Source organism: Hipposideros armiger, unplaced genomic scaffold (genome assembly GCF_001890085.2).
Source record: "Hipposideros armiger isolate ML-2016 unplaced genomic scaffold, ASM189008v1 scaffold_656, whole genome shotgun sequence".
NCBI lineage: Eukaryota > Metazoa > Chordata > Mammalia > Chiroptera > Hipposideridae > Hipposideros > Hipposideros armiger.
In genome coordinates, this window is record NW_017732006.1 from 240,942 (window position 1) to 254,057 (window position 13,116).

Genomic DNA, 13,116 nt, shown 5'->3' on the forward strand with positions numbered 1-13,116 from the left:
AAGTGTGTCACTTACTCCATGGAAAAGCAGGACTGTAAGGTCAGACCATGCATACACACAGGTAAGCTCCCCCACTGGGCACCACAGGACATAGCAGCTGACTTGCCCACATTATCCAAAAATGTTACAATTCTCTGAATCATAAATAACCCCTCACTGTCTCAGTCATTTCCTTCTCCTCTTATCCACCTCACCAAAACATGGCACAACACTGAAGTTGGGCATTTTACTTGGATGTTAAAAATATATAGGTTCATTCTTTTAAAAATTGTAAGCATTATATGGACATATTTTAAGTAGCAATTAGCATAGCCTATATGGTAGGCAAAAAAAATGCCCCCCAAAAATGTCCACATCCTAATTCCCGAAACCTGTGAATATGTTAGCTTACATAGCAAAAGGAACACTGCAAGTGTAAGTAAGGATCCTGAGACGGGAGGTTATTCTGGATGATCTGTGTGGGCCCGATGTAATCATAACGGTCCTTACAAGATGGAGGCAGGGGAGCCAGTCAGAGATGTGACAATGGAAGCAGACCCTGGAGTGACACCAATGCTGTTAGAAAGCCATCCACTAAGGATTGCAAACAGCTTCTAGATTCTGGAAAAGGCAAGGAATGGATTCTCTCCTATAAGCTTCCCTGTTGACCTTGATTTTAGCCCTATGAGACCCATTTTCAGACTTCTGACCTAATAAATGTATGGTCTTAAAGCCTCTCCCATAGGAAACTCAGCCTAGAAATGTGGTGTCAGAAATGCTTAACTCTCTTGATGCAACTAGTGTCAATTCCGCTGTATCTGCATTGAGGAAGCCACCAGCAAACTGAGATCCAGGGAACCACAGAAAGGTCTCAGTTGACTTCAGTATTCGACTTGGCATCCAGTAGAGGAAGTGTAAAAGACACCAGACCCCTCCCTGCCTGGACCGCCTCCCCCCTCCTTCACAGAGGTAACATTTACCATCGCTGATGTTCCACTGTTGCTGGGGACCAGGTAGCCTTGGTGTCCACACAAAGAAACCCTAAGTGTTAATATGATTAGCCGCTGCCTCAAGTTACCTGATCCACAGATGAATGAGAACCTGCAAAGGACAGAATTAGCTCACTTGGCATTTTGCAAAAGAAAAAAGAAGAGCCATAAAGGGACCTCCGATTGTGAGAATAGCTTTTAATTTTAAAACAATTGAAGCAATAAATCATCCATCTCTCTTTCCATCACAGGCAAATACGCTCCCAAAACATCTGAGATATTTTAAACAACAAATGTGACTAGTGCAAAATAAAATGAGTACAAACTCTTTCAGGAGCCAACATCAACACCTGCTGGGCAGGTAGGCGCAGGTGCCAGGCGCAGCCTCTGCTGAGGCCAAGAGGAGCGGTGCGATTGGAGCGGCAAGATTTGCACAGTATTTCAACACAACAGGCTCTGAACAGGCTGAACAAGACCTGGGGAGGGGAAACCACAAGAGAATGTTGCCTAAAGTGAACAAATAGGCCCACACCCTCACGTAGCTAACATCCTTGGCGGCTGGAAGTGGCTTGAAAAATAAGCACAAAGTTACTAGTTTCTAGGAAAAGCTGAAGATACAGAATTTGGGGCTTCTTTACTTTTATCTTTTAACTTGGGTCTCATATCTAATGGTTTTCTACATAGAAACACCTTCTGCTTTCTGCGAGGCAGTCCACGCCTCACAGTGCGCCCGATTCTAGCAAAAATTTTGTGTGGCTTCTACTTAGATGGTTCAGAGAATTACCTTCCATACCTAAGGCATTTTGCTGCCAACCCCACAGCGTCTAAGGCTGGAGAAGCCCTGCCCCATAGAAGTACAATGAGAGCCACTTGTCTAATTTTAACTTTTTTGGTAGGCATACTAAAAAAAGAAAAAAAGGAATAAGCGAAATTTTAGTAGGATCTTATTATTTACTACATCTAAAACGCTGCAATTTCAACATGGAATCAATATAATCAACGTTGATGAAATATTTTACATTCTTTTTGGTACCAGGGCTTCAAAATCTGTTCTGTATTTTATGTGCACAGCACAATCTTGATTTGGACAAGCCAGATTTCAAAAGGTCACTAGTCACATGTGGCTATTGACTACTGCACTGAAGAGCGCAGGTCTAGAGACTCGTAATGCAAACTCAGGGTGATTTACTGAGTAGGGAATCTCCGTGGCACGGTGTAGGTGATCTTACACACTGACTTAAGAGTACAGAACCTTGTTCTGTAACCAAGGATTTCAGACCTAAGGTAAAGGATGGAATCCCATTTTATCTAACCCTATCCCCTGGTTCTGCGCGTCGTCACCTGCCACCTCCCCACAGACTATGTGATTTAGCAAGTGTGATTGCCTACAAGATGAAAAGACATCTTTCTGTGATAGACAACTAACTCAGCACTTATTTGGGGATCATAGCTAGAACTGAGCTAGAATAAGAAAATGTTCTATAAATGTGACAGACTTACCTGAAGGTAGTTCAGAGATTTATCAGCGCAGGGCCACATTTTAAATGGATTGTTTTTTGTTTGTTTTTTGAGGGGAATGGACTGGGAAGTGGAGAGTTTCAAGAGTGAGGGGGAAAATGTGGTCATTACCAAAGAAGGTAATTTTCCCAAGAAAGTCTGAACAGAAGTTAGGGTGGGGACACTAAAAATGAGACAGGTTCTAAACTGGGGTATATGAGCTGTAACAAATAAAAGCCATAACATCTAACCTCTGTGTGATCCCTCACATCTCACATGTCTGACACCAGTGGTAACCATAGGAAAATAAAAAAAGAATCCACTGTTAGTACAGGAAGGGACTTCAGAGCTTATCTGGTCTAACCCACTCTTTTTAAAGGAAAAGGCCCAGAGAGGTAAAGAGACTCAGCCCCATCACACTTAGAGGTGGAGTCAGGCTGCAAAGCCAGATGCTCTCACCATGTACTGCATCTGGCTCTCACCAAGTGAGGCTCCGTCCAGTTCAGGTCAAGGGACTAAAGGATGCTGGGAGTCCCAGGCTCAAGCTGCTCACACTGGACTTCCTGCAGCCCAAAGTGAGCACAGGGGAATGGCAGGCACATTCTCTTGTAGGTGGGGGAAAACAGCCAAGTCAATTCAAAATATTGAAGCAATATTGATGTAAAATGGCATTAAAACATGATTCTTCCAATAGTCCTTTCTGCATACATTTTTCCCCTTAAAAAAAAAATCCCAATTTGAACCAAACTGGATTTCTGATTAGTTATATGGGCATTTAAGTCAACTGACAAAATAAAAACTTTGATACATTATATTTTCCAAAGACACATTCATTGGGATTTTACACAAATGGATATCAAAAGATATTTACAGGAAAAGGTGCTCTCTTTCACACATACACCCACACCCAGTAAGAATTTCACAATGATACCACCAAGCCTCACACAGAGGACTCCTAACAGGCTGATAATCAGTTGACCAAAATCCACACATTATTCTAGTACTGAGTCATAAATAATCTCATCCACATATGCACGTAAAATTAAGCAGTGTGTTCCAGACTTTTATTCCAGGGAAACCTGCCTTGTTTGTATATATTAAGGAAAACATATAAATACATTTTTAAGCAAGAAAGAAACTCATCATTTGATCCAGTTTTTCCCCAGTTCTCCACCTGAAATAAAGAATAGCACATATACAAAACTTTGCCTTATAGAAATAGCCCTTTGTTTTGTGAGGCAGAAAAAAAAAAAAAAGGTGGCCATATTACACTTTTTTACAATATGTTTAGGCATCAAAAGGGCTAAACTTATTTTTCTACTTAATTAAATATTGTATAGCCTATACTCTCCTATACTGATTTTACACCATTCATTTTGTAAGGTTTTATTATAAAATTTTTATTTTGTTCAAAATACACATGCTATCTTTGTGCCATTTCAATCCAAATCCCCGATCACCCCCTACCCTCCCAAAAAAGGCCTTCGCTTTGTGATAGCACTGAAAACCAGTCATTTTTGATGTGTGTTGAGAGTCATTATTCTGTGATACTCACTCAGCCCTAATGAGACTAGGTTTTGTAAGGCTGCTCAGCGTGGGGATTTCTACAGGAATCAGGGACTCGTGTAATAACAGAGTGGGGCTGCTTCAAGATGTCCGAGTCAGCATTAAAAGGTGACACCAGTGGGCAGAGTTTAGTAGAGAATTACTGCACCATGAGCTCCCTCCTTATGCCAATCTCATTTGTTCCCAAACTGAAAACATCAGATGAGAGACAGGAGGGAGCACTCTACTAGGACCCACCATGGCACACCGCCTGCTACTCTTTAAAGGTTCATCGTATCAAATGTCACCGTGTCCTCAAAGCACAGAGGGAAAGAGAGAGCAGGTGTCGTCACACCATTGTGCAGACAAGGAAAGTGAGGCACAGGGAGGATGAGGGACTTGCCCGGGTAGGAGAAGCGCCCAGCTCTCTGGGCTGCAGCCTCGGGCTCCACATCCCTCACTCACACTGTTATCACTGATCTGGGAGACAGGCTCCATCGTAACCAGAATCCTGATTGTTCACAATTCGCCATGTATACTCCGTCATCTGTGCTGTATTGCACCCAACTGGTTCTACATTATTTTCCTACAGTTTCTAGAAAGACCCCTTCTACCAATCAAACGCATGGTAAGCAGACAGCAGCAAATCCTTTTTCATTTGACTGAATAATCTGAAATAGAAACTCCAGAGTTGGTACAGAGCAGTAGGAAACGTCTAGAGAGAGCACTAACATTCCACTTTTTCATCACATTTGAAACTCTGATCTAATTCCAGGTTGCAGCTGAAATGCTGAAATACCAAATGGAAATGATGGTCTTTCATAATGTCATATGAAATGTCTTTGCATCTGAAACCCTTAAAGTGCCCAAGATCACATTGCTGGTCGCAGCAGATAAGCAGTGAAGAAGGCAAGTCAGAAGACGACTGGCCAAAAAAAGGGCAGAGATGATACTCTGGCCCCAGAAAATGTAGAAGTGGAGACAGGCAGAGAGCTCAGGGATGAGAAAATTACAGACAAATTTGGGGCACCAAACACGATTCCAATAAATTTTCATGTGTTATGTTAAGAAGCTATCAGCTATTTTAACTAAAAATACACACTATACCTTAGGGGAAAGGGTTGCTGAGAAACAGAATTCATCTACCTTTGGCAAAGAATAATATTGTGCAGCGGTGGGCATCTGGCGTTACACCACCAAACGTCACAAGCCCAAGTGAATTCTTGACAGCACTTAAAGGGACAACTCAGCCCTTTTTACGCCTGGAAATCTAAGTGAGGAACTAATTCCTTAAACACTTCCTGAGTTATAGGTTCTTTAAAATATTTACTTGCTTTTTCTAGCTATGCTTAATGCTGACTGTCTTAACCTCTAAAAACCAACCCATCACAGATTTCCTCATTAACTTATAAAGGTCTCAACACGCTCAGTCTCATTCTCACACACATTCGCACAATCGTATTCTGAATTTTGATATGATTAAATTAAAAATATCTTCCATTTTAGATAGAGCAAATGCTCTAATCTATTGTACATGGATAGGTCAGAAATTATTGTGTATAATGAAAAAATTATGTCACAGATAAAGCCCAACCCAGTGACTGGTTTTCGATATGAAACAAAAAGTGGGCTTTTCATTTATTGTGGGGGATGCCACACCACTGATCCCCAAAGCAAAATAGAGGGCTGGTGGCACATTCCTGCTTTTGATGAACCATGCCAGTGCAGATCCCCCACCAGAGATAGGAATACTTTTTTGTTGTTGTTAAATCATCCTCTCCTTGAACATTTATAAAAAGAAAAACTATCTACAGTAGTGTATCTTCACTAATAGAAATTTCTTCCCAGTTCTATTTCAGAAGGCGTCAAATGATGTTCTTTAAATAAACTATAAATACCCTATATATTCCTTCATGTCTGGCTGTCCCAACTTCTCCCCCTTTTTTTTTTCTTTCTTTTTGGCAAATTAAAAAGGCATATGGCTTCTCGCCAATTTGTATGTCTGAGGTTTAGCTTGGAATCCTGCGGTAAAAGTATATGTATCCCAGGTCTTTGGGGGGCCTTTCTGAGGCACAAACTTTGTGGTCATTGTAGATCACCCATCTGAAAACAAAAAACAGAAACAGTTGATGGATTTAACTCAGTTCCAAGAAACTTTACAGAAAAAGGTTAATGCACCATACTTAAAAGAATCAAGAGGTTTTAAGATAACCAAACTCAAGTTTGTTGTATAAAAAGGAACACAAAGGTGGTGGGAAATTATAATTGCTTTTTTATNGCTTGATTACAAGAAATCCAGAAGAGGCGGTGATTAGAATACCCACTGCCTCCCATTACCCAGGTTGCCACATACAGGACAACCATTTCCCAGATGCCTTTTATTTCCAGACAGACCTGACAATATAGATGAGCAAATGCTTAGTGCGCTGGAATCAGAAATCCAGCCTCACTTTCTTTGAGGTTTCTTACCAGGAGCTTCATAATTACTGCCTTGCAGAATTAAATGATATCAAGTGTGTGAAAAGTTTTTAAGATGAGTAAAGCAGATACAAATTAAAGTGGGTCTTTGTTCTTCATGAAGACCAGTTTGTCAGATACCAACACACACTTCAGGTGGGCGACCTAAGGTGCTAACGAGGGCAGACCCAGCAGGTACTCCTGGCACACAAGCAAGGGTGGATGGGGGACAGGCAGGGCAGCTAGCAGGCCTTTGGACAGTGTCTGTCTCAGCAGTTGACAAACTGTGTTCTCAGGACCCCTTTATACTTTGAACCACTACTGAGAACCTCAAAAGGGCGTTTGTTATATGGGTTTTATTTATCAATTTTTACCATATTAGAAATTAAACTGAGAAAATTTTAAAACATTCATTTAAAAATAAACTAAATACATGTAAACATAAATTATATATTTTACAAAAATAATTTTCAAAAATAATGTTTAGTGAGAAGAGAGTGGCATTCTTTTACCATTTTTGTGAATTTATTTAATATCTTGCTTAATAGAAAGCAGACTCATGTATGTGCTTCTGCATTCAATCTGTTGGGATATCACACATCATTGTGGTCCCTGGAAAATTCCACTGTACACTTGTGAGTGAATGAGAGTAAAAAAGTAAAATAACACCTCGGTATTATTATAAAAATCATTTGGACCTCACTGATCCCCAGGGTTCCCCAGACAACACATTGAGAACTACTGATCTACCTGAATGATAAGAGCTTTCACATAACTTGATTCAACTGCACCTCACCAAAGGTTTTATAATTACTTCTATTCTCCCCATTACATAGTTGAGGAAACTGAGGCTTAGAAAAGATCAGAAATTTGCCTGAGGTTAAATGATGGGATTCAAGCCCAGGTGCTCTGACACAAACTCAAGTCAACCCCAGCTGCTTCGCGTATTTCTATCACTAACAGGAAAAGTTACGACTTCGTTTCTGAGGAGGGCCAGGTGCTGCCTCTTCAACCCTAATTATATAAGTCGCATCTGCGGGTGGATTACGTCTTCAGATCATTCCTGGATTGAGGGAAAGTCAAATGCATCAAAGAGTTAGCAATGGTTTTCCCATTACTCTTCCTCTCCCCCATGACATNAAAAAAAAAAATCCCAGGTTTGAAACCAGAAACCAGGCAAAACCAGTTATAAATGGCAATCATTTTGCCTGGCACTTTTTTGAAATAGTGACTGAGCAACCCAACCCTACTCTCCCTCCCTTTTGCCCATAAACACAAAGAACCCACCCTTACCCCAGTAAGCAAGAGAGGGTGTGGGTTGAGACCTCCTCAAGCTTCTTGACCCTAGTTGGTTTTTAAAGCTCTTTTGGAATAATTATATCAAATTACAAATCTTTATTTTGAGAGATTCTGGTCTCCTAAAATGTGGCTGCTGTCTTAGGATTTTCATGAAATAAACAGAAGTCAAGGTACCCCAATCAAGCCCCCCCCCCAAGGAAGTGTCTTCCAAAACAATGGCTTAAATCGTTGACCAGAGTATTTAAATAGACACTTCCCATCATAAACCAGGGTCCCATCAGTGAAACATTGCTCAGACACTAACAAAACAAATAGAGAAAGGGATAAATCCATTTACCCGTTATACCCCAAAATGGCATTAAACCCCCAAAAGCATTTTTCCCCTCTTGGGTTAAAAGCAATTCGTATGTATACTCAGAATCATAAAAATAAATTAAAGAAAAAAGATTAGCCTACATCTTAGTCCTACAATTAAAATTAACCATGTTTATCAAAACAAGCATCTACTGTATGCATTATTCAAGACCTCCTGCTAGGAACGAAGAGCAAAAGAAATGATCTCTCTCAACACATTTGCAAACACTCATCAGGTAAGAAATCTCAATTAATATTGGTTCCCAGAGAAAAAGTCAATGTTAATAAACCAGAGAAGGAAGCTATGGCTGATTCTTCTCCAAATTCTCAGAGGTCCCCTTCTAAAACACAGCATCATTGCACACACTCCCCCAAAATGTACACACCCCATTCTATGTAGATAGAAAAGGTACGGTGCGGCAAGGTGAACCATTTTCACCTTTCAACAGAAAAACTTCCAAAATATGCTGCAGAAGCTGGACAAAACTACCTAAAGCACTATGCCCAACATCTGGTGAATAGAGTCCCTCTAAACAGAAAGAATTAAACAGTGTCTGAAACTGGCATCCTTCCTCCTCACTTACCTCTCCCAAAAAATCGTGTCCTTTTTTGAACTTAGGAAAATGTTTCCAGCCTTTTTTAACATGAAGAATTTTTTAATAGCAAAATTTTAACACCAACATTCCCACCCAACATAATAGCGATTGTACTCTAATTTTATTCTTTGAGGAAGCACTGTCAGAAAAGGTACATGAAATGTGGNAAAAGAACCTCCAAACGTTTTTAAACCCTTCGACCTCATAATTCTGTTTGCAGAAATCTGTAGTCTCAGAAATTAAATCAAAGAATTATGTACAGTGGTATTCATTTCAGCCTTAGGTATAAAACTAACTAAAAGTCAGAAATAAATAGCCATGCAGTGAACAATTATGCGTAACTATTAAAATGTCTTCAAAGAATATTTGGTAAAGTGAGAAAATAATCACAATATAATATGAAATGAGAAAAAGAAGTTTATAAAATTGTATATATTGTGTACATACTTTAGGCTTTTAGAAAAATTACAAATACATCTGTATATTTATATGTAGTACATGTATATAGACATACACACCCTCTCCCAATGAAAACAATAAAACAAAGAGAATTATATCAAAATATAGACAATGGTTATCTCTAGGCTTCCAGTTGACATATTTTTGTATATTTTCATACTTACCAATTCCATGTAATGACTTTTATTGCTTTCTAAATTATAAACTATTTCTCTAAGTATTTTTAAAGGCACTATCATGCTGGTAATAAAAAGAAGTCACTATAAATCAAGTCCCTGTGCTAACTACTTTATTAATCAAGTGAAAACAAGACTAAAAGATACACCAAAAAGGAACACAATCAAGTGCTGGGTGAGAGCTGATCACTCCTGCAGCACAAGGTGGGGTGAGTGGTCAACATCCTATAGGAGAGGCCAAGATTACATGTTTCTGCAGTGTCCACGTGGCCCAAGCACTGCCTCATGCAGGAGTGTTGGCCCATAGGCTGCTCAGTGGGGAGCTTGAGGAAGAGAACCCAGTGGGCCGTGTGGGGATTCAGCCCAGGGAGAAGGTTCTGAAGAGTGCAGCAGCCTTCTATCACCTCTCTCTCTCATTCACAATTCACCACAGACCTAACAATTCTACTTAAGAAGCCAAGAAGCCTACTGCAAGTGCAGTAATGAAAAACACTGGATGTTCAGGGTTGCCAGATAAAACACGGGATACCCAGTCAAATTTAAATATCAGGTAAGCAGTAAGTAATTCTTAGTATAAGTATGTATGTCCTGTGCAATATTTGAGATACAATTATACTAAAAAGTTATCCATTGTTTATCTGTAATTCAAATTTAATAGACCATCCTGGTTGTTTTGTTTTCTTGGCTACATCTGGCAAGCCTACGGAGGTTCCAAATATGACATACACTCTGCTGCAGGATGCATCTTTATTTGGGGAAGTCAACTTGGTCTGGTGGTTGAGAGTGGCTTTGAATACCAGCTCCGACCCAGCTACTTACTAGCTAAGATCAAGTTACTTAGCCTCCCTAAGCTTTAGTGTTTGATGTGTAAAATGGCTTTAAGAATATATCCTACAAGACCAGTGTGAGAACCAAAGGAGATAACATAAGAAGCACCTAGCAGAGTGCTTGGCACACAGTAGGCATTCAATAAAATACAGATACCACTTACTGTCTAAAAAAGACTCACCTTCCTTCCTTTTTGATGTGGCAAACATAATGGCCACTCATTGTAGATGTTCCCATGTGACTGATGAATGCAAATAATTCGTACACTATGAAAGATGAAAACAATTCAGTTACAAGGCAGCATTTCTAGAAATCAACAGCACTTCTGATCAAAAGGGAAAGCCGACAATAGCGTAAATCCAGCAACTGTTTTAGATTGAAAGGCAGTCTATTTACCTTGCTATGCCGAGAATACACACACCCAAAGTAACACCAAATTCAACCTACAAATTTATAACAAGGCAGGACAGAAACCATCTAAGTACAGTGGACACTAAATTCATATCTGGAAGGGTTTTAAATATCCCATGGGCCAGGCTGATGGCCAAGTTCGCGGGTCTAAAAGGGGAGTCCTGGCTCTATCACTTCCAAGCAGCATGAGGACGGAGAAGCTGTTACATTTCTCTGAGGCCGTTTGTTCACGGAGATGAAAAATCCACCCACTTCACAAGGTTGTATGAGGCTTAAATGAGCAATTCAGACTAAAATACCATATAAATGTCAGGATTATGAGGAAGACAGCAGATAACTCTTATCATTCATAGAAAGGAATAATGCTTCATAATATGCTTCTTATGATTTCTGACTTGTTCAGGATTATAAATTATATGGGACTAAAATTCAGGCTTCATGCTTTCTGAACAAGGAGATATACAGCCTCTTAGAAAGTGAGGCTGACGTGTATCCTATATCAAGTACCTCCTGCCATATAGCACAGTATGCTGTACCAAATTCATACTCAGTGTATTTCAGCTCACATTCCCCTGGCCAAACCTAGACCTACCCAATGCAAAGTGAGTTCCATGGGCTAGTACCGGTCTCCTCTGCAAACTGTTCCAGATTACCATGAGATGGGTACAGGAATTGAGTGAGTGTTTATAAACTTTGATAATAATTTGACAATAGCAGACATGTCTGTTGAATCTAATAAGTAAAAAAAACAGGGCTTGCATATTCATTGTTTCTAGTACTCAACCTTCATCGCATTTTTCAAAGTATTGGTTCTAGACTGACTCTCTGCCTCCCCCGCACCTCTCCCGTTCTTTCTGTCTCTTGCTGTTCACCTATGCTCTCCCGCTTACTCAGCTGGGAATCCAGTCCTCACCTTACTCACCCTTCAGCACATCACACAGTGCGGATCACCTCTTCCTTCCTCAAATGTCTGCCCCCCAGGACACAACTCTCTTAGTTGTCCAGCTGCCTCATTGGCTCCTCCTCATCTCCATGACCTTTGAACTTTGGTGACCTGGGGCTTAGATCTTAGACCTTTATTTTCTCTTTCCTGATTCTCTCTCTCTCTCTCTCTCTCTCTCTCTGAGTGATTTCATCCAGTCTGATGGCATTAAATGGAATTGTTTTCCTAATATCCAGAATGTTCATTGCTAATATATGGAAATACAAATGAATGTTGTATATTGATCTTGTTTCCCACAACTGTGCTGAACCCATTTATTAGTTCTGACAGTTTTTAGTGGATTCCTTAGGATTTTCTACATACAAAATCATGTCATCTGCAAATAGAGACAGTTTGACCTTCTTCCTTGCTGATATGGATGCCTTTTATTTCTTTTTCTTCCCTGATTGCCTTGGCTAGAATTGCAACCTCCTGTTACAATTCCAAGAGTAAACGTCCTAGTCTTGTTCCTGGTCTTAGGGGAGAAGCATTCATTCATCCTTTCACCATTAAGTATAATGTTAGCTGTACGCTTTTTTGTAGATGCCCTTTACCAGGCTGAGGAAGTTCCCTTTCATTCCTAGTCTGTTGAGCATTCTCTTCTCAGTCATATCCACCACAGTCAATGCAACTCCAAGCTTCCAATAACTCAGGACAAAATCTTGACTTCTTTTTCACACACCCAATTCATCAGCAAATCCTGTCAGCATTTCCTTCAACATATATCCAGAATTCAACCACTTCTTATAATACCACCTCCACTAGTGACCCCTGATCCAAGTCACTGTCATCTCGTCTGAATTTTTAAAATGGCCACCTGACTGGGCCCCCTGCTTTCTCCCTTGCCCCCTACCGACTATTCTCAGTATAGCTGTCAGAACGATTTTTAAATCAAAGTCAAGCTGTGGTTATTACTGTCAAAAACCCTCCAGGGGTGGCCTTTATCTCAGAGTAAAGTCTTTCTCCTCTAGTAGCCCCGGAAGTCCCTCCACCTCTTCCCACTCTCCCCCTCACTTGACTCAGCTACTTGGGCCTCCTGGCTATTCCTCAAACACACCCAGCATGCTCTGGCCTTCAAGCCTTTACATTTCTTGTTCCCTCTATCCGAAACTCTTTTTTCAGATGTCATATGACTCACCCCTCACTTCATCCAGGTCTGATATCAAATGCCACCTTCCTGAACCACCGTATAAAAGAGCAACCCTCCCTATATCCCCACCTCCACTCCTGATGTTGCTTTACTGCTGTTCATACAGCATGAAGCAACACCTAGCATGTCACACACTTACTTGTACATTTTTTTTATTGTCTATCTCCTTTTATTCCAGGCTAAAATATAGAGCCATAAAGACAAGAAGTTTTCTGTTTTGTTTACTGGAATATTCCAGGCACAGGGAACAGAGCTTAGCATGCAGAAGACACTTAATAGGTATTTACTGAATGTATAAATAAATGAGTGAATGAAGGAATGATTCTCTTCACTCCATTGCCTTACTTGTTCTTATATCATATTGTATATGCTTTTATAAACCATCCACCAAAGC

General features: G+C 40.2%; 1 protein-coding gene across 2 annotated transcripts in view; it reads right to left on the reverse strand.

Moving 5' to 3' along the window:
* Positions 1-1,149: 1,149 nt before the first annotated feature.
* USP13 (ubiquitin specific peptidase 13) overlaps positions 1,150-13,116 on the reverse strand; it is a 107,686-nt gene continuing 95,719 nt past the window's right edge. For both annotated transcript variants that reach the window (XM_019626087.1, XM_019626088.1), the window contains exons 20-21: positions 10,361-10,445; positions 1,150-6,113 (exon numbers count right to left, since the gene is read on the reverse strand). In XM_019626087.1, coding sequence (XP_019481632.1) covers positions 6,020-6,113; positions 10,361-10,445 — 179 coding nt within the window. In that variant the 3' untranslated portion in view covers positions 1,150-6,019. The remainder of the gene's footprint in view (positions 6,114-10,360; positions 10,446-13,116) is intronic.